This window comes from Rutilus rutilus (genome assembly GCF_951802725.1).
Source record: "Rutilus rutilus genome assembly, chromosome: 5".
NCBI lineage: Eukaryota > Metazoa > Chordata > Actinopteri > Cypriniformes > Leuciscidae > Rutilus > Rutilus rutilus.
In genome coordinates this window covers 9,509,437-9,536,530 of record NC_140213.1, presented here as the reverse complement: position 1 = coordinate 9,536,530, position 27,094 = coordinate 9,509,437, and the positions used below count along the sequence as shown (strand labels likewise).

General features: G+C 39.9%; 1 protein-coding gene and 1 long non-coding RNA gene across 10 annotated transcripts in view; one reads left to right on the top strand and one right to left on the bottom strand.

Moving 5' to 3' along the window:
• sema6d (semaphorin 6D) overlaps nucleotides 1–24,829 on the top strand; it is a 132,616-nt gene extending 107,787 nt beyond the window's left edge. The window contains exons 1-19 of one of the 9 annotated variants that reach the window (XM_084408663.1): nucleotides 1,594–1,755; nucleotides 11,872–12,040; nucleotides 14,055–14,166; nucleotides 14,302–14,362; nucleotides 14,686–14,748; nucleotides 14,850–14,951; nucleotides 15,103–15,193; nucleotides 15,835–15,954; nucleotides 16,228–16,316; nucleotides 16,838–17,055; nucleotides 17,146–17,277; nucleotides 17,480–17,635; nucleotides 18,158–18,331; nucleotides 18,707–18,847; nucleotides 18,978–19,055; nucleotides 19,244–19,302; nucleotides 19,639–19,695; nucleotides 20,176–20,334; nucleotides 21,298–24,829. In XM_084408663.1, coding sequence (XP_084264789.1) covers nucleotides 11,923–12,040; nucleotides 14,055–14,166; nucleotides 14,302–14,362; nucleotides 14,686–14,748; nucleotides 14,850–14,951; nucleotides 15,103–15,193; nucleotides 15,835–15,954; nucleotides 16,228–16,316; nucleotides 16,838–17,055; nucleotides 17,146–17,277; nucleotides 17,480–17,635; nucleotides 18,158–18,331; nucleotides 18,707–18,847; nucleotides 18,978–19,055; nucleotides 19,244–19,302; nucleotides 19,639–19,695; nucleotides 20,176–20,334; nucleotides 21,298–22,592 — 3,225 coding nt within the window. In that variant the 5' untranslated portion in view covers nucleotides 1,594–1,755; nucleotides 11,872–11,922 and the 3' untranslated portion in view covers nucleotides 22,593–24,829. Of the gene's footprint in view, nucleotides 1–1,593; nucleotides 2,001–2,024; nucleotides 2,341–9,109; nucleotides 9,318–11,871; nucleotides 12,041–14,054; nucleotides 14,167–14,301; nucleotides 14,363–14,685; nucleotides 14,749–14,849; nucleotides 14,952–15,102; nucleotides 15,194–15,834; nucleotides 15,955–16,227; nucleotides 16,317–16,837; nucleotides 17,056–17,145; nucleotides 17,278–17,479; nucleotides 17,636–18,157; nucleotides 18,332–18,706; nucleotides 18,848–18,977; nucleotides 19,056–19,243; nucleotides 19,303–19,638; nucleotides 19,696–20,175; nucleotides 20,347–21,297 lie in introns of those variants that run through there. The other 8 variants (XM_084408658.1, XM_084408659.1, XM_084408660.1 and 5 more) reach the window with 8 other exon arrangements.
• The window catches only part of LOC311290287, a 47,141-nt gene continuing 29,384 nt past the window's right edge, over nucleotides 9,338–27,094 (bottom strand). The window contains exons 2-3 of the long non-coding RNA XR_014627353.1: nucleotides 11,950–12,038; nucleotides 9,338–11,484 (exon numbers count right to left, since the gene is read on the bottom strand). This is a non-coding gene — a long non-coding RNA (uncharacterized lncRNA). The remainder of the gene's footprint in view (nucleotides 11,485–11,949; nucleotides 12,039–27,094) is intronic.

Below are 27,094 nucleotides of genomic sequence, written 5' to 3'. Positions count from 1 at the left end.
TAAAACTGAATGATCTGAGCTGCTCTCCACATTAATTTTTATAACAATTGACAACAATTTGTTCCTGTTTTTATTCCTCTAAAACAAGTTTAGGAGAAACATCTAAGGTAAAGTTAAAACTTGGAAACTGGATATCTCAGTTATGACTCTGAACAATAAAGAAAAAATAATTTGGGAGGTCTTAGGATGTACAACTCTCACTTTTCAATTTACTATTTCCCTGTAACATCTTCACCTGATGATGCAGCGCTCATTATGGTCGCCACGGCTGTTTTGCGTGTGTGGGCAGCAGCACACACATCGGCTCTGGCCCGTGGGCCCTAGACTAAGAGGGCCGCCGCCCTTCCAGAGTCTCGTCCCGTTGGGGCCGCCGCCACGCCCGAACCAGAGACTTCAGCCAAGATGGCCCCCGCCACGCCCGAACCAAAGACTTCAGCCAAGATGGCCGCCGCCACGCCTGAGTCTTTGACCAACAGGGCGCCCACACTCCCACTTTCATGTTTATTCCTGGATTAAAGTCTTAATATCCCCGTCGTTGTGCGCTTGATTACAGCCACTCTACCCGTGACACACACTGTGTGTCTGTCAAATTACCTGCAAGGATGTGTTGGCATTCTGAGTTGCTTCTCCACAGTAATATAATGTTCTAATCATTATATCTACTCCATTAGCAATTGCTGAGAGCAGAGAGATAATATTGACTATTAACATTTCACAGCAACAGTTGTGCACTTATAAGAACCACAATACTAAATGCTGTTGACTGCAGTGTCTCTGCACAGCTGCCAAATCGTAACACTCTGCCACGTTCTTTGTTTTACTATCAGCTTGTACGTGTTAATGTTCACACCCGTACACAATACAGCGAAAAGTGAATCTGTAACTAATTCACACAGCAGCTTATGTTAATATTTAATTGATCAACCAACAATTTTGAAATATATCACAAGATTGAAATTCTATTTGTGCAGACATAACTAACTTTGAAAACTTTAATGTAAGATAATGTTTTCTATGCACACCTTATGTTATTGAAAATGGTTCTAAAAGGTTGACGGTGAAAATGCATGGGGACACTGTGTCAAAATTAATTATATTCGCTCCTTTCTTTTTTGCCTCAAGCTGAAAGTCAAGATTTCCTTGCAAAGAGCAGTTCCAAGGAGTGTGGTTCGTTGTCCTCCCTTCCCAAAACAGTTCTGTGGAAAAGATTTAACAAGCAGCTTACTGCTGGGGGAAGGGATTGGGAAGAGAGGGGGGGCCCCTCAGGGTCACCAAGATGTGAGGGCCTTTCATATATATATATATATATATATATATATATACACACACAAGACATCCAAGGCACTTTATTGCTGTGTTAAAAGTGTTTACATTGCAAAAGCATTAATAAATATTGTACATATCTTTATATACAAAAATACACACAGACAATAAAGGTCTCACACTCTGGCAAGAGAAAAAAAAACAGCCTAGCAAGGGAAAGCAGCCAAAAACCACATCTACTAGCGCTGGAGTGGATAGAGGGAGTAGAGAGAAAGAGAGGGAGAGGGATAGCAAGAGGGAATGGGGAGGGATCAGTTTCTAGGGTAGGCTGTGGTTGGCTCTGCTGATGGATGGACTCGGGATAGATCGAGTTACACCATTTGCCGTGCATTAGTTTGTTTTTCCCCGCTCAGAACGGAGAGAGACACTTCAAGCTTGACTCAGAGTTGTTGCGATCCAAATCGCGTAAAGTGAAACACGGATTCAGATGAGGTGAGTTTATTTATTGAGGAAAATGCAACGTTACGAGCGTGTGAGACTGTATAAATGGAGAGAAGGAAAAGAAGCGGCAAGAAAAATATTTTCCAAAACATCAGAAGTACTCTAGGTGCAGTGCAAAAATAGAACTGGAGCTATTTTTATTCACCCTGTTACCCGTTCACACCGATTCGGATTGTTTATAAGAGGAGTGACGCACGCGCTTAAAGTTCTTCATTCTGAAGAGCAGATATCTTGAGGTAATTACTTAGTTGGTTTTTTTATTTGGGTTGTATTGGTTTGGTTTGGTGAATGACTGGGGGGATGGGACTAGAGGAGAGGGAGGGTCTTGGTGCTATTTGATCGGTGAGCTTTTGAAGATCACAAAGCTTTATCCAGAAGACGAGCTGGACGAGCCCCGTGGGCTCTGGGAATTGTTTTGCGTGGTTCGGATAAAACAAACACATGGGGATCCTCTGGCTTTATGGAGCGAGCTACACACATGCTGTCTTATTGTGTTGGATTTAATAGCGTAAAACTCTTTGGAATATAACGCGGAGAGAGTATCGTAATCTACATGCTCGTTTGGAGAACGTTCAGGTAGGATTTCTGTTCTCATTTTTACACTTTGTTGTCACACAAATGTTGAAGTAAATTGTGTAATACTGCTGCACCGAAACTTTTTTTTCTGTATTTACGGACCATTCGAGTCTGGTGGAGGCGCTTAGATAAAAGTAACTGATTATATTTAGCATTCAATGAGAGAAATCAATACTGTCACATCCTGTTGATATGTGCCTTTATTCGATGACAGTGTTGTTGTTTTGTTTTTTTCCTATGGTGCTTGTAACGTGTTTTACCTGCGTATTAGCATAAAATGAAAATATAGATAAAAAAAAAAAACGGGATTTAAATATGGTGGAAAAACGCACAAAGCGGAGACAAGCTAATTCAAGCATTTGATTCCTCAATTGTATCGTTTCTCTCCTTGCATACTAGCCTATAAAAGGGGTCAGATGGGATAAGGGTCAGAAATTAACCCAGACATAGGGCAAAAATGCCCCATGTAGATATTTAAAATATGGGGGCAATATGTTCCTCTTGTGAATTCGCATGATTTTACCTAAAATTGAATTGTGAAATATACAATTTGTCTATTTATAGCCAATTTAGTGTCCATTTTAATTAGTTAAATATTTTGAAATGTTTGGAATAAATAGGCGGCACGCTTTATGTGAAGGAAAAAAAGCCCTCATAAAGATAAAAAATGCCTTTTTAAATCAATGCCAGTTCATTTCTGACATTGGATGGGACAGATGTGTCTCCATAATGCACTTTAGATCCCTCATGTCCCGTAATGATGCGGGTTCACACAGAAGTACAACAAGGAATATCCACAGCCATAAATTCATAACCTTTGCCTGGGAGTTACATTATGTCAATCAAACTGATGCGATCTTTTAAACAACAAAACAATAATAATATCTCTATTGCCTGTAGAATAGCCTATGACTCGAGGTAGAGGGAGGGAGAGAGATAGTGTTGCTGTTGTTGTGTAAAGTGGGTTTTGGAGCCCACGGTCTTGCATTAACACAATCAATTTCCCAGCAGAAGCCATTACCGACCTAACACTCCACTGTTGTCTTTATGCATTACTGCAACTCAAGAGATTCGTCACGGCTCGGCTCCAGCCTGAACGCTTTGATTCATATGCTCTCTTCAGAGGCGGAGTTCAGGTCCGTTTCCGAACGGAGAGGGTTCTGAAGATGCTGTTCATATCGGTCACAGACAAACTGTTGAGTGACATCCGAGATGCGCGGTGATAAACCTATTTTTTTACAGTCTATGTGATAAACACACATATAGCAAATTAAGCGAAATGTGTGTTTTTTTTGTTTTGTTTTTTTTTTGTTTTTTTTTTTACGTGAGTGGCAGCCGTCAACTGAATGAATGAACGAATGATTTTTTTTTTTTTTTTTTTTTTTTTTTTTTTAAACACACAACCATCTCGTTTTATTCCGTTTACGCGCAGAATGTTGCTGGTTCCAAAATACTGAGGCAAAACACGAAGTAGGGGAGACTGAGGTAACACATTAAATGTCTCAACATTTTATATAAAGTACCATCTTTGAGTGGGTTGCAAGACTAATAGAAAACATACGTTTAAATGCTGACATCAAAGTTAATTTTTCAAAACAATTGTTATGCCACCATCCCAATCCACCCGTTTCATTTTATACAGTAATTCACAACAGTAAACAGCTAGAAAACATTTTAATTCAAACCAGCTAGCAACAAATGTCTAACAAATACATTAAACATAAGCTAACAACTACAACACAAGCTAAAAACATAAGGAGTTTTTGTCCATGTGAGCACCACATGTCCCAACAAGGACAGTAAAACCTGAAATTACCTAGCCTACATCTTGTGAAGCAGCCAACAGTCCCCACGAGGAAAAGAGCTTAATAAATAACCTAAATAGCATCTTAATTTAGCTGAAATTATGTGACTGTTAGCAGTGCCGGCCCGTGGGGTTGTGGGGCCCTAGGCAAGATCATGAAAATTGGCCCCACTGGAGTAAAAAACTCTCATAACAATTTTATGAAGGAAGAGAAAGCACATGATACGACAATTTCAATATTTAAGTTTGTAAATGTGTATTAAGTGTAGCATTCAAAAATGAAAAAAATATTTACATGAAACTCAAATAAATTAAATAAAATGTATGAATTGTACATAAATTATAATATATATATATATATATATATATATATATATATATATAATATATTTAAACAATTAGGCTATAGATTGCTCAATATATAAGTTTATAAAAGTGTAACATTCAACGTACATATGAAAAAACACTAAGAAACTAAGAGATTTTTAGCATAGCCCTAGCCTAGTACATAAAAAACAGAAAGCACACATAAAAAATAAAGCATATAAAATAAAGCATAAATTAAAGGTATTTTTGTAAATGCAGTAGTAATTATGCATAATGACTAGAAATGCAGTAGGCTACTACATTTTAACTTTTTACTGATGATCACAATAATAAAAATGTTTTGTATTATTTAGAAATGTTTAAATATTAATTTGGAAAGAGGGAGAAACCTGTTTTTAGCGGGAAGGGAGAATGGATGGGGTGGGTTAGGACTGCATGATAATAATGGAACTGATAATCACAATTATTTTGCTCAAAATTATAATAGTGATTATTAATGACCATTATTCTCAGTTGAGAAATTGCAGAAAAAGAGACTGTTAATATAAATTAATTGCATAAATAGCCTATCAAAAGGGGTAAAACGGCCATTTTGAGGTCTGAGATGGTCCACCTTAATTTAAAAAAACTACGATAACTTCATCAGAGGATTAAAATCTATACAAAATGCATGGGTAGATAATTCTTAACATGCTGAATGTGGCCCAATTTTTCCATGTCTGTCTGTCTGCGATCACGGGCATTGTTACATTTATTAGTAAAACTAATAATACAGCAATAAATAACGCACTATTTATAGAAGTCAGAAGAACACACCTTTACTTTGAGCTTGTCTTTATTCCTCAACCATTCTCCTCTTCCTTTTTTCAGATCCAGAAAGATGGCGTTTGGATGCCATTTCTACCACAGTTTAACATTATTATTTCAATTAACTAAAAATAGCATTGCTGTATGACTACGACTCTGACGAGACTTCGTGACGTTATGACAGACAAGAGGCAATCCAAATATGTGAAGTCGATATTACCATAGAGATTATAATATTTGGTATTTTATTTTTGACAGCACATTTTCTGTCATGCAAAATGCATCATATAGGCCTAAGAAATTAAGCATTACTAAAGGGTAAGAGCACCACAAAAAAAAAAAAAAAATTCTCTTGTTTCTAAAACGTGAGCATTTTGGAGAGAAGTGTGGTGGAATCCGTGTGTGTGAATACTGTGATAATTACGGTACTCGAGGTCTCCCACTATATCTCGGGCGGTATTATGCAAATTAGCATGTGAGGAGCTACTGTGTATATTTCTTATGTTTTCGTATTTTATTCGTTCTATTGTTATGTATTTATTATCTTTTTTGGAAATTTGTCATGTTTGAACTATACAGAGCTATCCTTTGTATGTATGTTGTAGGTCTGGGTAATTTATTAGATACTCACCGTCTCTGTGAACTGTATCATGATTAGTCAGGTCCATGCAATGCGCCGGGCTTCTCTGACTGCGAAAGTCGAGATGCACGCACCTGAGTGAATTCTCAATATTATGCTTAATTAACGATTTATAAAATATAGTATTTGTCAGATCCAGGGGCCCCCTCTGGCAAGGCGGGGCCCTAGGCAACCGCCTATGTCGCCTAATGGACGGGCCGGCTCTGACTGTTAGGATTAAGGGCCAGCAAGAGAAAACGTGATTTGCTTAGAATGTCAATGGAAAGGCTCCACAATAATACAAATAAGATGAATAGCTTGTATGGATGTATATATCAAGTAAATCTTACAACTACTGTCACCTTAGAAAGATGCTGATCATATGATAGTGATTTCACCCTGTAGCTCATTTTTAATTGGTTAAATGTGTTACAACTCACTCTTTATTACAACACTCTCCGCTCTTCTCCATTTCTTGCTGTGTGACCATGGAAGATAATGACATATGCTGCTGTTCTCCTAATGCATGCTTTTGTTAATTTGTGCTTCATGAGTCTGTGAGTTTGAGAGATTTATATCTGTTAAACACACTGCAAGAGTGTGCAGCCTCTTATCTCTGCTGAACCTGTCAACCCTCTTTCAGAGAGCGCCAGATAACATCTACCTCTTCTGAAACTTCACCGTGAAGCAGTTTCAGCACTTTTCATGTGGGTGTGTGAATAAAGTCAGTCACAACAGCTGGCCACATTGTGTCCACTAAGCCCACGCCAGTCCTGCTGTCTTGTGTTCAGTCTCGGTCAGGCTTGAGTAACTGATTTAACCTTTAAAGCATGGAGGTCTCATCACTGGCCCGAACTGAACGGACTCTGAGCTCGCTATTGTTCCCTCAACACACACACTTGCACACACCTGCAGGATAGGGCTTTGGGAGAGTGGGGGTGGGGAGTGGAGCTGCTCAGGTGGGCCCTGAGCTGTCTTACAGATGTGGAGTAACAAGTTGTGACTCCTCAGCAGTAATCCCACTGTAAACAACTTTATGATTTCAGTGCTCTTCTGTGGGATAGCCCTAATCTCAGCGCGAGCGTCTCTGAACCCCACACATCACAACTGTTGAGTTGAGTAGATCCGAGGGCCCGTTGTTCAAGATCATTTTAAAGTTTGAGGGTGTGTTATGACCAATATCTTATCACAATACATGTAGTTCACAATATAGCTTCCTTTTTTTTTTAGATTCTTGTAAAATATATAAATAGTTTGGTTTCCATTTGTTAACATTAGTTTCATAATGTAAATGAAAATACTTCTAAAGCATGTATTTATCTTAATGTAAATTTCAACATTTACTAATATACTATTATAATTAAGTTGAACATGAGCTAACATGAACATTGTATTTTTATTACCTAACATTAACAAAAAATAATACATATTTTAACAAATGTATAGCTCATTTTTAATGTTAATTAATTGCATTTACTAATTAAAGTTTGTGAATTGTTACCTACGTATATGTGCATAATCCAGCTAATTAGATAGATACTTCATCTGACTTGATTATTTATTTATTAATTAAACTTGTTTTATTTGGTGGACACAAACCAAAATCTATGATTATTCAAAACATGTCATACGTTCAACTTGATTAAGTTACTTAGTAAACTGATACTTCATTAATCTAATAGTACATACTCTGAATTCTGATTGGATGAGCCACAATGCTATGGTAAAACAAACATTATACATTACTGTTCACACACAGCATTCTGACATCATCACAGTGTAATGTAAAATGATCAATATACACACACCTGTGACCACAAATCAGTTTTATATTATATTTATTAACACAGAAACGCGGCAGTGTTGCTTGGCAATCATAAATGAATAAACTGTTTTGTGTTGTGCCTAACAAATACCTTTAAATACAAGTTTTAAACTTAAATTAAAGATCTAAAACAAGTTTGGGACAGGTTTGGCACACATCCCACTCTGTATTGTCACGTTGTCCCATTTTTATTAATTGCTGTTGTATGTAAACATAAATCACTTCTGAGCGCTGATAGCCACTCGTATATTTCCACCACAATATAGCAAAGTCTCCACCAGCTGGCACTTTCTGCCATTGTGTGGTATATACCATCATACTTCCCAGCCTTATTTTACAGCTTCTGTTGATTTATTCCTTCATCTTCTTTCTCACTGTCAGGCCTCAGGCAGATCTGCAGGGTTTGTGTTAAACTAAAGCTAAAGTTGATTGAAATGCTCCTCAGTTAAGCAACATAATTCTCTCCTGTATCAAGATGCATACAACTAACCATAGCACATCTGCTGCACTAATGCAGGCAGTGGGGAGCGTCTATTTCGCAAGGTTAACTGAAACCACTGAACGTCACCGACCGGCTTTGTTATTTTGGCCTTCACTGTCGCGTTTCCTGCAGCTGGACTCTGGCAGGCGGGCACTGGGTGGATCTGCTGCAGGCAATCTTACTGGAACGACCTGCCAACACCAGGGGCGTGCCAGCATCCCGGGGAACACTGCCAGAAACATCAGCGAGTGCATGATTGCGTCGCACTGAGAGAGGCTGTAATGAGAGTAGCCAAGGAGCAGATAAACATTAAAGGGTTAGTTCACCCAAAAATGAAAATTCTGTCAGTAATTACTGTTGTTCCAACCCCGTAAGACTTTCGTTCATCTTCGGAACACAATTTAAGATATTTCTGATGAAATCTGAGAGCTGGCTCACTCTTTCACAGGCTGCTAGGTAATCCGACGCTGGTCATGTGTGTGATGCGTGTAATGCTGGCCAATAGTGAGCCTACGTTCTGTCGTACAACCCAGAAGCGATGCGCTGTTAAACTTCGTGAACTCACTCAGAGGCCCACACAGAAGAAAATGAATAGTTGAATAAGTCGTTATTTTTGTTTTTTTATTTTGCGCAGAAAAAGTATTCTCGTCACTTGATAAACTTAAGGTTGAGCCACTGTAGTCACTTGGACTATTTTAACGAGGTCTTTACTAACTTTTCTGGGATGGCAGATAGCGATTACCTAGCAGCCTATGAGTGAGCCAGCTCTCAGATTTGATCAAAAATATCTTAATTTGTGTTCCGAAGATGAACGAAAGTCTTACAGGGTTGGATTAACATGAGGGTGAGTAATGACTGACAGAATTTTCATTTTTTAACAGGTTGCGTGACTAGTCGACTCTCTCTCCACGCAGGGCCTGTCCGGGCTCATACACCGGAGGGTAAGAATGGAAACCAAACCAAGACATTCAATAGAAAACACATTGCGCTTGTGTATATTGAAAAGAAATTTAAGACGGCTGACCTTTGTATGTCCTTTGTTTCTGTTTTGCATTAGGTTTCTCTTGCTCTCTTTGCCCAAGCCTGGTGTTTTTCGTGCATTGGAATTGTTATGGTATTGTAGCATGTCTCTGTAACTCCCTGTGGTGTTTCTATGAATAATGATTAGAGCGAGTAAGGAATTTCTGTCATTGACAATGAATATGTTCCAGGGTGCTGGAAATATCCCCTCTTTATTTCATGAAGTAATATCCAGGCGGAGGAAATGATACGGCGCTGTGAAGCTGTGATTAGACTTTCAGTGCTGTATTAAACTGGGGCTCCTCTTGTACACATCGCTTAATCCATACGGTGTTTCCCGGCCCCTCCGAGAGCTCTGTTCTGCTGATGTGTGCACTTCTGTACGGATCAAAGATGCGCTTGGGAAAAGAAATTCATTTGGAGCTCCGTTATGATAGACATATTTTTTGACCCCTTGACCTTTGACTTCCACTAAGTGTCCAAGCGTTAAAGCTTTTAATCGCTCAAGCACCACATGGGCAAAGAAAGCACTCCTTATTCTTGTCCCGTCTTCTGGTCTCTCCTCTTCTCATTTTCTCGCCGTGTCGCGTCTTGATCCTTCTCTTCTCATCTCAATTGTTTTGTTCTCGTCTCTTCTTGTCTCTCATGCTTGTCCTTCTTGTCTCATCTGTTTTATTTCTGTGTGTCCTTATTGTAACGTCTACCATAGTGTCTCACTTTTTCTCTTTCTTTCATCCCTGTCTCATCTCTTCTCCTAGCCTCCCCTGCTTCAATTCATGCCTCATCTTGTCTCTTTTCTTCTCACCTTATCTTTCTCTATCTTCTGGCCTCATCTTGTCTCTCCTTTTCATCTCTTCTTGTCTCATCTAGTCTCTCATGCTTGTTTCATGTCATCTAGCGTGTCCTAATCTCATCTGTTCTATCTTTGTCCTGTCTCAGCTTTTCTTTTCTTCCTTTTCTCATTTCTTGGATTATCTTTTCTTTTGCCTAGTTTCTCATCCCTGTATCATGTTCACTCCTTGCCTCTCTGTTTTTACAATTTTTTGTCTCATTTCATCTCTTTTCTTTTTTCTCCTCATCCTTTCTTCTTGCCTCTCCTTTCTTCAAATATTGCCTCATTTGGTCTAATTCTATCTTGTCCATCCTTTTCATCTCTTCTCATCTCATGTTATTTTCCCGTCTCATCTCATCTGATGTGTCCTCCTGGTTTTATCTGTTCTATGTTTTGTCTCTATTGCCTCATATTTCTCATTGACCTCTCACTTTTTCTCTTTTCTTTTCTTTCCTTCTCTTCTCTTATTTTCTTGTCTTAAATGTTCTATTTTCATCTAGTCTGTCATCCCTGTCTCATGTCCTCTCCTTTCTTCAATTCTAACCTCGTCTCATCGTCTCTCCTTTTCTTTTCTTCTCTTCTCGTCTCTTATGCATGTCTCAGCTCCTCGTCTAATTTTTTAATTTTTTTCTCACCTAGTCTCAAATTTTCTGTTCTTTTCTTGTCTCATATTTTCTGTTCTTTTCTCATCTAGTATCTTGTCCTCTCATCTCTCCTTGCTTCAATTTTCACCTTGTCTTGTCTCTTCTCATCTCATCTCTCCTTTCCTCATCTCGTCTGCTGTCTCTCCGTCCCTTCTCATCCCTTCATTTAAAAAAATTGCCAGAGAAAGAGTCATTTCTATTGATCTGATCAAAGCTCGATAGCCCAGAATCCCTTGCAGTCAGCCTGTAGAAATGAAGATCTATTATGGCAACAGATGAGCAGAGAAACTCCCTTTCCTTGCAAGACTGTGGATCATGTTTCAGTTGGAGAATTTCCCCAGGCCACGTCCCACTCAGCTGATCAATTGAGAGCTGATCAATCAACGGCTAATCAATAATAGCAGGGTGGTACAGGCAGCATATGCATATTACAGTGTGGGAGCAGGTGCACAGGGCCGCTAATTGCAAAAACGTCAATACTATATGCAAGCATGTGTGGTGAGACACTTTCAGGAAGTGGTTGTGGCCTGACTCACTCACTCACTCACTCACTCTCGTTCTGCCAAGCTGCTTGTTGTCTCCATGTAAATTGTTTATATCCGTTTTTGCTGGCATGAATAATTTGTAGCTTTATAAATATTTGACTTTACACTGCTCATTAATATGCACAGATGATTGTCTCTCCAGGACACGACCTCAACCACAGCATGCAGACCTTTGAAAATCTTTCTGTTTGAATGTCCGTTTGAAGACTTCTGTGCCAGGCGCAGCAAACACACTCCCACCTGTAGTACACAATCCAAACACACATGCGCACACACTTGATAGTACACAAATGATATCTTAAAATAAAATATAGTGTGAAAGTGTGCATCAGTGCTAGCTAATAGCATAACGTTCATTTCTGCGTTTGTGGTGTCTCAAACATTCACTTTCCACCCCCTCTCTGTCTGTTTTTTTACCTTCCTCTCATGGACAGATTTTCAATCATGGATATCGGCTGCCAAATACACACACACTCTAAATGATCTGTTGGGAGTGAACCTGTATGCGTATAAAAATCAGGCGTTCTAATCTATGCAGCAAATCCTGACAGAGGTCATACACAAAAACAAAAGAGGAAAGAGCTATTGGGATGCATGTTGACATCTGTATTTCTGTGTGTGTTGCAGGTAACATCTACATAAGTGCAGTACAGGTGGTGTTTGCCCTCTGTGCCAGCAATGGGGTGGCGAGAACTGAAGACTGACCTGCTGCTGCTACTGCTGCTGATGGCGTCCCACCTGGAGGCTGTGAGCTTTCCTGAGGACAACATCCCTTTAGATGTGGTGGACAGACACTGTAAGCATAGGGAAATGTCATTCTGTTTGTGAATTGCTCTGAAGTTCTTTGGGGAAAACATTTATTTTCTTCATCTGTGCACTTTTGGTCCTGCGGGCTTTTAGAAAATAAACTCCCCCTCACTAGTTCATAATATTTCCCATTAACAATGGCCAGTGGATATAAATACACACAAACAAAATAGTTTTTGTTATTTCTCTGAAAATGTTTTCCACCATCTTGATTCATGTACGTTTTAATAACTTTTTTTTATTTTTTATAAAATAGAATAAAATGGCAACTCCTTTCTCTTCCAAAGATAAATTTCATAATTAGTATTTATGTATCATAAACATGCACAATTCAATTACATAGTCACCCTTTTTTTACACAATTTAATAAAATGACAGCTAGATTGGAAAAGGCGCACACTAAAAATATTCTATAATGTTAAATATTGAAATGGTTTATTTTATTGTTGGTTTAAAACTACAACAACATAATAATTAGAGATGCACCGATTACAATTTTCTAGGCCGATTCCGATTTCCGATTTTTCACTGAGTTTGACCTGCCGATACCGATTTTAGCCGATTCCGATTTAATTTTTTTCTAACCACTTTACAGCACACACAAATATTTATTTTCCATCTTTTCTTTAACCCTTTCACGCGTAAGTTTAAAATATTCTAACTGACACCCCCACCCCCCGAGTGAGTTTTTTCAAGGCGAACGTTCCCTTTAATGTTTCCATGGCGACGCGTCACGCGATACACCGCAGCCACAATAAAACTGTATGACAGATGTGTCGCTTTTATTTCACTTTTCCTTTTTTATTCAAAATATTCACAAACTTGCTTACCATGTCATCAACTAGCCTATCTGATATTCCGATTCTCAAATACGTGTAAGTGAGTGGTCGTTTAAAAACCTTTAATCTTGATCTATAATGAGATGGGCGCCGCAATGTTGTCCTGTCAGTCGGATTTACAGCACGTGAATTCATCAGTTTCTCCGAAATAAATGCAAGAAAGTGGCCGGTGAACTGAGAAGAATAGAGTAAACTTTATAGTTACTTCCCCTATGTTTGTCTGATATGAATAACACATGTCGGCAAATTATATTTGAATAGATTGTTATTGCTGCTTCCACAGACATCAGTGTGTGTTTTACAAACTCCAAATGTATTGTTTTAATCGTGCTTATGTGTATTTAAATATCTGAAACCTAAAATAAACATTTTGAGGTTGAAAACACTGATTAGTTGTGCCATAACAGCGCTGAACGCGTCCGACTCTGGCTCAGCGCCAGGCAGCCAACGCGCGAAAGCACAGTTTGAATCTGGCAGTTATGCGACGTCACTGAACATCTAAATGTGGCACCGCACCCTACTCTCATGGGCACAGACATACAAATCTCATATATGAGACCGTACCGCTCAAAAGGTTAATCATGCGGCGCCCGAGTGCATTTGACCGGCATAAAATCGGCATTTGTCAGACTGACCGGCGGTCGCCGGTCATGGCCGATCACGTGAAAATCGGCCAATTCCGGTCACCAGCCGATCAATCGGTGCATCTCTAATAATAATAATCTATATGTTTATAATGGATTTTTCTAGTTTAATATTGAAAGTCTGGGTTTGGGACTAGGCCTATTTAAACCAATAAAATCAAAGTAATATGAAAGGTAGCAAAAAATAAATGATGATAAGGCATTCTAAAATATTGCAAGTAATAATTTGTTTAATATCAACCTCTTGGACAAAAAAGTGCCTTTACTTGAAAATACAGCCATCCACACACGTCTATAGTCGCTGCATTAGCGCTTCTGTGCTCTGCAGTGAGAAAACACCCTAGCATGCTGACAGTGCAGTCACTGGACGTCAATGCGGGAGCTGCTGGTGTAATATGCATTACTTTAGCAAAGTCTTTCTTCAGGGCAGTTTAACATGCAGTTGCAACAGCCAATCAATACCAACATCGATCTCTGTTGACGCTAATACTAAATAACAGCGCATCTGTTTGTTCTGCAGATGCACGACAGTACCCGGTTTTCCGTGGACGCCCCTCTGGCAACGAATCTCAGCATAGACTGGACTTTCAGCTGATGACCAAGATACATGATACACTCTTCATCGCTGGCAGGTAAGTCAGCAGTTAAACAGGATGTGGAACCAAGGTCTTCGAACGCTTGACCTGCTCATACAAGCTGGTTGATGAACAGTATAACTGTGAGTAGTAATGTGTGTGTAATGTAAACTGTTTCTATCTTTCTCTCAGGGACCAGGTGTATTTAGTGAGTCTAAGAGAGTCCTACAGGAATGAGATAATTCCATACAGGGTGGGTTCATAGTAAATCACTTTATGACTGAACGCTCTTGTTCTAACCAGGCGTGACACAATAAAGCAGCAAGCGATGAAAACTATCGTAAATGGCACCACTTTTTGTAAATCGCTAGGTTTCTGTTTCTGTCTTTCTGTCCCCGCCCACAGTAAAATGGTATTGGTCCAAAATTGGACTTTACAGAGCTATAAACATTATATAAACATATATATATTAATTACAGCTGGAAACTTTTTGCATCATGCCTGATTAGAAAGCAGTGTAGCATTAGTGTGCGGGTGGGAAACTGTGTCTAATGGTAATGGTGTGTGATATCACAGAAGCTGACGTGGCGGTCGGGGCAGGCGGACCGGGAGACGTGTGCCATGAAGGGAAAGCACAGAGTGAGACCTCCACCTCTTCAGCATAAATCAGCTGTCATTGGTCTTGTTGTATTTACAGCACTAAAGCAACCATACATCTCACTGTCTTGTCTTCCTCTCAGGACGAGTGCCATAATTTCATTAAAGTCCTGGTTCCGAGAAATGATGATCTTGTGTTCATCTGTGGAACAAATGGTTTCAACCCCATGTGCCGTTACTACAGGGTAGGTCACACTGTTTATGAGGTCTACGTGACTGTCTGGCTCTTAATAAGTGACTGGTTAATGTGAATGGGAGCATTTTTACTGTACAATGAAGATAAGGTCTCAGCATCTCTATTTATTATTTTTTTATCTATTTCCGTCTCTTGTTTAGTTGGATAACCTGGAGTTTGATGGGGAAGAGATCAGCGGTTTGGCCCGATGCCCATTTGACGCCAAGCAGACAAACGTTGCCCTGTTTGCTGGTATGAGAGCTGTCAGAATAATGAGGAGGATGATAAATAACTTTGCCATGAATTTTAAAGGTTTTGGATAAAATTAACGCTCCAACGAGAGCAGAGACTGATGTTACGCATAAATCAGATGTCATGAAAGTACAGTACAGTGTGATGTCACGTGCGCATCTGAATGAGTCTGTACAGGAGGCACTGCAAAAAACCTCTTAATCAGTATTTTCTGCTTGTTTTCCAGTTTTCTTGTTCTAAATTTATGCTAAAAAAGGAATTTATAATCATTGCTCAGTACATTTAACTAGATTTATGCTTAAAACATGAATTTGTATTCATTGTATTTGTTTATTTATTTATTATTATTTAGAAAGCTGGATTATTTACTGTACATACAATAGCAGGAACACTTAAGTAAAAAGCAAAAAATGCTATGAAATACCATGTGCACTGAAGAATATAAGTAATCAGAGTGCTTTTTTTCTTCTTTTTTTTGTTGGTCTAAATAGACCTTTCCTTTGTCTGTTTCATTCTCGGTGTAAATTGGCCTTTAGTGTTCGGTGAATGTGTGCTGAATTCCAAGTACATTGCGTGAGTTGTATGCAGTTGTGTAATGAAGTCGAAGTGTGTGTTTAAGCTCATGTATTTATGTGTCATAGACGGTAAGCTGTACTCGGCCACGGTGGCGGACTTCCTGGCCAGCGATGCTGTGATTTATCGCAGCATGGGAGACGGTTCTGCCCTTCGGACAATCAAGTATGATTCCAAGTGGTTAAAAGGTACAGAAACTTGTCTGCTAGTCTGTTTTATATGCTAACATTGCTAAATTTGTTGAACCCAGTACACATCTGAACTATAACCTCTAACCGTACCTTAAAGAAGTGGGTCAATGTGGGAGAACAGAAAATGGTGGGTCTTGATACAAAATCCAGCTTTCTGTCGCACAATCTAGGTCAACACTCAGGCATTCCACTCAGCCAACAAAAACGCATCAAAATTTAACTTGGGGTCAGCGATGGAGATGCTAATGCTTCTTTCTCTTTCTCTCCCAGAACCACATTTCCTCCATGCAGTGGATTATGGGGATTTCGTCTACTTCTTTTTCAGAGAAATCGCAGCTGAGCACAACAACTTGGGAAAGGTATGACTTGCAACTTAATGTGCAATGCTAACGTTGCTACAGATGCTAAAGTTCACAAAACACACACAAAAAGTAATGTGACGGTACCATGGTACAGTTATGGTAATCCTGTTTTATCTAAACTGTGAGAATACAGTTCTGATTTGCATGTTAATGTAGTATTCATAGGCTTTTATTTAGAGATGAGCATTTGTCCCAGAGGGTCAGTATATCATCCGTTGCCTCAGGATTTGCTTTAAATTGGCCCGTATAACGACTTCTTTGTACCACAGAATAATGAATATTTAAATTTAGTTAATTTTGCAGTCAACATCTGCATTGAGAGCAGGTTTTACAGTAGTGAATTATTAAGGTGGTAACATGGTGCTAATTCAAGCCCTCAAGCACACTGCAGTTTTGTTCTGTCTAAGAGAAAAAAATATTTCTTGCGTATATTTAGATTCAACTGAGCCGCTTGGGAGATAGATCTATTATTTAGAGAGCGATGCTGAGTTTCTCCCACTATTTTTCTCTCACCGCAGGCGGTTTACTCCAGAGTGGCTCGGATCTGTAAAAATGACATGGGAGGGTCTCAGCGGGTGCTGGAGAAACACTGGACATCTTTTGTTAAGGCTCGCCTGAACTGTTCCGTTCCTGGAGAATCATTTTTCTACTTTGATGTCCTTCAGGCCATTACAGACATAATCGACATTAATGGGGTGCCTTCTGTGGTTGGAGTTTTCACCACCCAGTTGAACAGGTAAAGCTTGTCACAGTCCTTTCCATAAAATCTCATAAAAACATGAAAACAGGCTGAATAGCGCTAACACCACTGTTTCGATTTATTCAGTATCCCTGGCTCCGCGGTGTGTGCGTTCTCCATGGAGGACATTGAGAAAGCATTCCGTGGCCGTTTCAAAGAGCAGAAGACGGCAGATTCAGTGTGGACACCATTTCCAGAGGAAAAACTGCCCAAGCCCAGGTTGGTGCACGGCACTAGTGCGTGACGGGCTAATCATTGCGAGATTAATAATTAACATGTGATAATTGAACATGCTGCATATTTAACCTGTGTGTGCAGTGGCCATATGGAGGCGGGTATAGATTTACAGGCATGTGGCACATGGTTCTTTGCCCTCTTTCCCTCAACCGGAACTGCATGTGTGCGCGTTTTGTCTTTTCAGACCCGGCTGCTGTGCGGGACACGGTTCAGCGGAGTCCTACAAAACCTCCATCGAGTTTCCAGACGAGACCCTTCAGTTCATCAAGTCACACCCACTCATGGACGCCTCGGTCCCCTCCATTGGAGACGAACCGTGGTTCACCAAAACAAGAGTCAGGTACGGGCAAAGTTCCACCATTCAGCCTAGTTTCAAAAGCTTGTTCTGACACTATCGCAAGGTTTGCTGCAACCAAGACTTTTGACTAACAGCAAAGTCTAAGTACTACCCACTTGGGAAGAGATCAACATGTAAACCCAGCTCCTTTTTATTAGACTTTTTTAAAGGTGGATTTATCTGAAATGGTAACATTTCATAAGCAGAAAAAAATATATACCCATCAGAAGAAAATCCAATACCTACAATTACATAAGAACACACTGAACAGTTTGCCATCTAGACCCAGTGTTAGCTGTTAAATAAGCATCAGGTAAACCTTTTAGAACCCTCCCAGCAAAGAGTGTTGGTTTCACGTTCTAAACAACTGGCACGCCTAATTTCACTAGTTCAGGTCTTGATAGATGTGTCGCGTTTCAACATGTTTTGTCCTGTGCCAGATCAAATTAAGCTTTTGTAATTCAGGCGTCTCCTTGTAACCGAAAAGCAGCCCTGCACTCAAGTGTTTTTCCTTCTTCTTTGTAGGTATAGGCTAACGGCACTCGCTGTTGATAACACTGCAGGACCCCATAAGAATTACACAGTGGTATTCATTGGCTCTGAGGCAGGCATCTTGCTAAAAGTTCTGGCGAAGACATCCCCGCTGTCTTTGAATGACAGCATCCTACTGGAAGAGATCGACGTTTTCAACCAAGCCAAGTATGTTCTAATCCTATAATTATCTTATGATCATTCTCTTTGTCTTTACATTGTGAGAAACTTATTTGTAGACCCAAGAGTAATTTTATGAAACTATCTTGGCTATTTACCCAAAACATTAAATTGTCTTTTTGTGACCTGATTGAGAGTTTTGGGTTGTTTGATATGAGATTAGATATGTTTGATGTGAAAGCAAAAGGTTTTCACTTTCCCTCTGCAGTGTCTGTGTGTGTGTGTGTGTGTGCTATATGTGTGTTTTGTTCTCTTTCTGTTAATATATGAGGCTAAAGAAAGTATTGACTGACAGATAGATCCGATAATATAATGATTTATCTGTTCTTCACTGTCTCCCTCCCTCTGTTCTATTTTTCCCAGGTGTTTATCCAGCAATGAGGATGATAGGGGAATTCTGTCTTTCCACCTAGATAAAGACACCCACACGCTCTATGTGGCCTTTTCCAGCTGTGTGGTCAGAATACCACTCAGCCGCTGCGAACGACACAGTTCCTGTCAAAAGTGAGTGCTGAATGCAGCTCTACTTAGGCCTTGTTTATACAGGCAGCAAAAAAAAAAACCTTCTCAGCCATTGTAAGGTGTGTTAATCTTTCATATTGTGCGGGTATAAACATTAGTTTTTGTGTTGCAGGTCTTGTATTGCTTCTAGAGACCCGTACTGCGGATGGATGTCACATGGAGCTTGTGAACGTATTCCTGCAGCTATGCAGTAAGTCCTACAATCATTTAAAACAGTCAGATTTACCTAGAAAATGCAACGGGGAAAAACTATGTATGCTAAATGAAATTACAGACATTTCCTGCAAAGCGAAACTAGATTCACCCATCAGTCCAAATTTATTTCCTTAGTCCATAGAACAAAATTTCTTATCCCTCTGTCTTTTCCTTTTTTTGCAGAACTGGTTATGAGCAAGATGTTGAATACGGCAATACTGCTCATCTCGGCGATTGTCATGGTGAGCTAATCAACACGTGCCCCCTTTAAGAAATATTAGTTAGTAGTTCTCACATCAATAACCCCCTTACACTCTCAGCTGATGGAAATTAACACATATCACACAAACATCATACTAATTCCTCTGACAATTAAACAAACACATATGTACACATACATTGTGTAGGCCTGAACATCACAGAAACATACACATGCAAGTGAAAGAGCGATACAGCGTAAACCAGAGGAAAACAAACACTTTTTGATAATTTGATAAAAACAGTTGTAGTTTTTTTATAATTTCTAACTTTTATTTTTGTTATTTTATGCTGATTTCCTGTTCCTTTAATTCTTTTAGAATTTTTGGCCACTACATCAGCGCCAGATTTCAAATCATTTGGCGACCCAACCTCTGGTTAGTTTCCTGTACTGCACTGATTTCCTTCCTTGAGTTCATCATTCTCCAAATCTCCGTCTTTTTTCCTCTTCTGCTGCCACCTACCTTTAATCATGTGTTCTTCATCACACCATCATCACTATCATTAAGAGGGCACCTGATCTCTCATCACCAGCTTTTCCATCATTTCATGCATTTGTTCTTGCATGGATATGTGCTACCTCCATCTTTTCATCTCCCTGGACAATATTGTCGCCGTCTTATTCTATTAAAGATGGTCTTCATCCTTTCCCTCCTCTCAGGCTAAAGTTTTCCTTACCTTAGACTCTGCGCAGCCATTACTTACCTGTAATGGTCCAAAGAGTCAATCTCTAAAAAATAACCTCAATGAATCGTATAAACTGACATATGTCAGTCCTGTCAGTATGCACTAACCCCCGATCGTTACGTTGCGCCTATCATGGGCCCCGATTCTTAACAGTTTGTTTGTCGCTACAGACATGGAGTTGCCATCCTCGTCAGTCACAGTGCCCGCAAGTTCTGAACCCATACAATCACTCCAAACCATCCCCACTCAGACTCCCCAACTCTTTGGCTCACGGAAATCTGTGCTCCGCGATGAACCAGCCACTTCACATTCTGTTGAGCCTATACCAGGTGTGCTGGAGGGTAAGGCCTTGACCAGAGCGCTCTGCGCTGCTGCATGGAATTCTGGGTAATAGCTGCTATTAGCGCTGCTAGTCATATGAGAGAGGGCATACTTCTCTGATAGCAGCCCATTCCTTACGAAAATGGCTTGATAAGCAATTCTGCAGTCAGTCACACTACATTAGCAAAGTAGAGATACAGGCTCCTAATGCATGTGCTTTTGAAAACTTTCAGATCAGCACAATGCCTTGTTGTCTTGAAGTGTATTAAGATTATACAAGCAGCTATACTCAGATTCCATCAGCGTATAAAGCTTTTTATTATTATTTCTCCTACTTTTATGTTCCTATGATTTGTTCTCCACTTTTCACTTTATTTTATATATATTCTAGTTTCATGCATTTTCTATGGGATTTTTTTTTTTGTTCAATCTGTCCTAAATGGCTACATCTTTATCTTCTTTCATCCATTTCTTTATCTACCCGTTGTTTTGGGTTTTAGGAAATCTTCCAAAGGCCTTGCCACTAAGCAACACTTTTAAGCACCTCTAAAGCAAAATTATTCTCTGACTAACTCTTTAGAATATCTGCGGATGCTAACAAAACTCACCCTCGAATAATATACAAAGACAGTGGGCTTAATTCTTTTTGGGAAAACTCTCATGTAAAACCCGAACACACTAACTCACCTGATACTCAACCCTTGTGCGATCAAATGTTCCACCACACCTCTTTACTAATTTGCCTTCTTCACTAATATAATAACAGGGTACTGCATTGTATTTTCTGAATTTCTTGCTGGGTATGTTTCTTTAAAAAGTTTCTAAAATGTTGAAAGTAACAGTAGCACACTTGATTCACGCCAAATGGTTAAGCATGTTTGGGGGGAAAGGACTTTTTGCTTTAAGAGAGAGTTGTTCAGTGCTCAACTGTCTGAGTGTGCTAACATGCTGTTTGGCTATCTGTGTTGCAGGTGTGTGGGAAATACAAGCAGGTGAATCTAACCAGATGGTGCACATGAACATCCTTATCTCCTGTGTGTTAGCTGCATTCCTGCTTGGTGCATTCATCGCCGGCATGGTCGTTTACTGCTATAGAGACGCTTTCCTTCGCACACCACGTAAGATCCAAAAAGATGCAGAGTCAGCACAGTCCTGCACTGATTCCACTGGCAGCTTTGCCAAGCTCAATGGTCTGTTCGACAGTCCTGTCAAAGAGTACCAACCCGATATGGATTCTCCCAAACTCTACACCAACCTGTTGAGCAATGGGAGGGAGGTGCCAACCACCGGAGACACTAAGACAATGCTCCTGAGCGGGCAGCCACCGGAACTAGCAGCACTGCCTACGCCTGAGTCCACACCTGTGCTGCAACAGAAGAGCCATCAGCCAATCAAGAACCAGTGGGAGAAAGCTCATGGTAAGATTAGTAGCTCCCGCAAAGAAGGACCACCAAAAAGCCCACAATACCTTCCCTCCAGTCCACCTCCCCATTCTGCCATTAGCAACCCCCACATCCCTAGTGCTGTGGTGCTGCCCAATGCCACACATGAGATCAGGGGATCATTCAGTACTCCTGAAGGGCCTCAAGCAGAAAAGAAGATCCAGAATAGCGATCAACATGGTTCCAAATCTGGCCGTAAAGACCAGCGGCGCACTGTGGATGCCAGGAACACGCTGAATGACCTCTTGAAGCATCTAAATGAGAGCAGCCCCCCAAAGGCCATCATGGTGGAGATGCCCAAATCCCGACAGCACCTAATGCTGGAACCCATTGTAAGCCCAACGGAGATTCCACCTAAAGTCCCAAGCCGAGAGGCCTCCTTGTACTCTCCCTCTTCATCTTTACCCAGGAATAGCCCGACTAAAAGAGTGGATGTGCCGACTACACCAACATCACCCACAGGGCAAATGGGAACACTCGAGAGACAGCGGTATCACCGCAGCTCTTCCCAGCGACACTCCATATCCTCGCCACCCAAAGGGCTGCACTCACCTAGCGGGGCCATAGTGTCCCGCCAACCTAGTATGAACAGAGGTGGGTACATGCCCCCAACTCCTACCCCACCCACTAGACTAGACTCTCACGGGGTACCAATGGCTATGACACCTTCTGTATCCCGACAGAGCGGCTACAGTGGTCACGGATCTTTACCACGAACATCCATCAAACGGACAGCATCGTTAAAGCCCGATGTGCCACCCAAACCCAACGGTTTTGCACCACAGACTGCACAAATGAGGGCAGTGAACAAGTATAGCTACTGACATGCCTAGCAAGATCTTACTCTTTGAATGGACAGTGGGAGTAAAAGCGCTTGGCCCGCAGAGAAATGGCCTTTCCTTTGAAGGGAAATGAATCGGATGCCAGAGCTTCTGTTTCGGGTAGCTGTGCTAGTTCTCAATGACCATGTCCCGTCACGCTTGAGTGACAGGTGACGGATTCTGATCTTTAAGGCGGCAGGGACGCCTGAGGTCATAGGTCACAGCTGACGTGCAGCGTAAAGCTGCTGCAAAGTTGCTGTGGCGGTCGGGCAGTGAATGCTCCCCCCTGCACTGTTCTTCCCCATCAATGTGAACTGTATTTGTTAGACTGTTTGGAGAATTTGGTTTTCTTGCTTGATATCTCTCAAGAAGACAGAAAGAGTCAAAGGGACATGTTGCGTGTCTGTGTTTGATTAGTCTCTGGGGCTAACCAGTGTGCATTCATTGCCCATGTTTTTTCAGTAAACTGAGAACAAGTTTGAGTCAGCGCTGTCATAAAACTAAATTCCATTTAAGGTGCATTAACATCAGATGTGTTTGGACACAGAAGTCCAGACATTAATTAATAATTTCTGCGTGCAAAAGAAATGTCCAGGGCCCCTTACTTGGACTACTGATTTTAAAACTCACAGGGTAAAAGTGCCCTCAACATTTGTGCTGCTAAGTGTAGATGATGACAGTGTTTAACTCCAGTGTGACGTTCCATGCAGCGGCTCTGCGTGTCAAGCTGCTGCAAGCTTTTAAACCCACAGACTCAGCACAGGATCACGCTGGTCAAATGTACTATGGTCTGTTTTTAGTTCCAGAAAATCAATGGGAATCCTGTAATCCCATAAAGTCAACTTTCAACTATGACACAAGGCAGATCATTGATCAACCTCTCTCCTTTCCTACATGCCAAATACTGCTGTTGGGACTATAAAGATATTTCTCTTCCCTCTGAACCACTGAATATTCCTTCCAGTTTACACAAATTTAGAGAACTTGCTTCTTGGTTCCTGGGCAAAGTATTACATAAAACTGCAAACAGCACATTCCTTACTTTAAACCACTCCTCAGCTCTAGACCCTATCCAAGAGATAAGCTTCACTCTGCTTGTTTTAAATAATAGAGGCCTCAATTGCATACTCACTATAAGTGTACAATCACTGCAATACCTTACCAGTGTGTCTTGCAGAGTCGTGCCAGTGATTATTGTTATTGTAAATATACAACTATTTAAGTGTGGACATTTTCAAAGCAAGTTGACCTGGATTTGTGTATTTGTGTGCCTTATTAAAGTCATGAGAGCTTGGTTTGGTTTTGGACATTTCACAGTCAACATTTTATTTTATTTTTATGAACAGAGAAGGTAAATCTTTAGGAAATTATAAATAATCTAACTAGATTTGGGGCGGGGGGCAGGTGCACTCCCAATTTTGTGGTGGTTCCGGCCCTGAATGTGGGATACTATGATATGGCCGTCCCTCAGAATGGTTTCTTTATAAGAAAGTTTCAGAATGAAAATGAATGCAAACAAAGATTATAATAATTAATTAGCCATTTTCTTATTGCTACCTTTTTCTTATGCGTTTTTGGAAGGTGCTAATTTGCGATGATAAGATGCCATGTAATGAATGTATTATGGATCTAAAATGTTTATCACCTGACTCTCAGCTCACAAAATTTCACAACATTTAATGGGGGTCAAAACAAGATGCGTTTTTAGAGAGGAGAATATACGATTAGGGACAGTTTACAGTTTGTCTGAAATTACTAGGGAATTTCAGTGTATCGAGATAAAACTTGCCTCTTCAAGCCCAAAGCTCCATGTTTGTTTACATGTTCTGATTGTATTTGAGCAACTGAGTGGAGGCTGATGCATCACCTGCTAAAGATCAGTTTTATTAAAGGAGAGAGAGTTGATCCTGTGCTCTGGTTCAAGTTGTCCTGTGTTGAGCTGCCTTGTATATTGCAATATAAATCTGCAATCTGACTTCAAGCCTTTATTGTTCAGTCGATATATGTGCAAAGAAACCAGACTGGTTTACCTTTTATTTTTAATACTGTGCAAACATTGGCAGTTGGAATACAGCTTTTCTTTTCTGGAATATTTTAATGTGTAGATATTGTAAAGCTGTTCTGAGAAATGTAAATAATTACAGTCATTGTTTAAGAATATTTTTGTTGACTTTTTTTAACACGGCATGTATAGTTGAAATAAAATATTACTGCACATAAAATGTTTTCTATCTATTTTAGAAAATGATAGTAATGAAGAATGATATATCTGCAACACATACTTGAGAAAATAGATGAAAATATAATCTGTAGTCATGGGACACCTGAGAATCATGGGATTTGCCACCCATGACGTGAGACTCCACTCTTTACAGGATGAGTAAATGAAAAAAGGGGGTAATATTTGGGTGAACTCTTCCTTTAAACTTGAAGCATGTTTGAATTCAAATTTTCTGAAATGCAAATATTTTGCAAATGAACACTGAACCTCAACATATACTGACAGTCCCTCTGCATCCTGAACCTGTGAAATTCAGAGCTGCATGACTGATGTTTTTATCGTCTTCACTGATGAGAGACTTAGCACAGACTTTATTTTTAGACCCTTGTTTTGAAATCTCGGTGGAGAATCAGCCATTCCACATCTTGTTGGGAAATCCTCCAAAGTCATTTGTAAGCTGAGCACCCAACATCTGCTCCACTGGCTCAGACTACAGTCACATACACATTTGCTCACGCACACACACTCACTGGTAGCATCAGGTATCCAAGATCGTTTGAGAGACTTCACAAGAATTTCAGTAGTGGCCAATGTTTTGAATGTTTAGGTCAGACACGTCTGGACTGGAATATTCAAGAATTTATTCCAGAATGTGTATAGTTGGTTAAGAAGGTCATAAAGTGGAAAGCTCCTTTGTCTACTATACTATTTGCATAGTGTTTAGATAATAAAATAAAATAAATATATATATATATATATATATATATATATATATATATATATATATATATATATATACATACATATAATTATTAACTTTCAGTGCACAGCAGTGATGTGCAATACTGTTTTGAACATTGATAATAATAAGAAATGTTTCTTGAGCATTAAATCAACATATTAGAATGATTTCGGAAGGATCATGTGACACTGGAGTAATGACTGCTGAAAATTCAGCTTTGCCTTCACAGAAATAAATTACATTTAAAAAATATATTCAAATAGAAAACTTTATTTTAAATTGTAGTAATATTTTACATTACTGTTTTTTCTGTATTTTTGATCAAATAAATTAAATGCGATTAATTCCATATCCTTAGCGCGTTAAAATAATTTAATGCAAATAAATTACTGAAGCATGTGAATTTTGTCTTATTAACGTAATTACGCAGTTAGCAGTTAGATTAGATGATCTTGGGAGTTGGGACTTTATCGCACTGAGCATCTACAATGCTGTAAGCACCAACCTTGGTATAGGTGGAAATGTCTATTCTAATCCATTAACCCGATTTCACTTCTCTGTTGCGATCAGATCAAGCCTCTAAACTCCTGGAAAGTTTTCAGTCCAATGATCCATCCAGTAAGGGAATTAATTCAAACAATCAGTCCAAACAGCGCTAATATAAAGACATCAGGCTTATTAAATCAGAGATGGCAGATATAAACTCATGTTGCGTTTTCATTGAATTATTCATTCCAGGGTGTGTTTCGCTTTAAAACACGAGCTCTGTTATATTCTGTGGTTGTTTCTGAAGAGCGCGAATCCAAAGTACCTTTCAAGGAAAGTCTGTTCACTCGGCAGCCATATTTGCAACGCCTCCGGGCAGCTATTTCGGGCATCCAAGATCAAGTCCTTGCTTAAACCTTAGCTTCTAACGACTTTATCATTCAGCAATTGGCTCTTTTACATAGTCCGCCATATTGCGCTTTGCAGTTTCTCCCATTTATAACTAATAGGAGTGAACCGTCTTTCTATATCTATAGCCTTTAGCAAGTCCTCATTCATTGCGCTGAACAGACTGGACTAAATGTCGAAACATCCCACCACTGAATGGCCAAATGATACGCAAACTACGTTTTTCAGCTGGATATAGAAAACCAGCGTCTCGTTAGTAAAGTTTTGATGGATGAGTATTGCAATCAAGGTAAAGATGACTGCTGTGACGTACAGGAGTCGTACAGTAAACAGGCGTGTGAGTCCGTTATATTAATGCGAATACAAACCATGTGCGCTTTCTCAACATTGTATTCATTTCAACATATATACATTTACCATGTTTCCACAGACATTCAGGATAATGTATTGATTTGCCATGTGTATGTTGCTGTGTTTATTAATTATGAATTGATCAGTGTACTGTAGTAGGTATGCAGTCAGGTCAAGGTGGTTGGTTTAGGGTTTATTGGCATCTCCATGTGGTCCTGTGATCCTGTATCGCAACTTGACTTGTCCAAAATGTAAACAAGCTCTTTGCTGTTGCACTGTAGACATACTATATACACA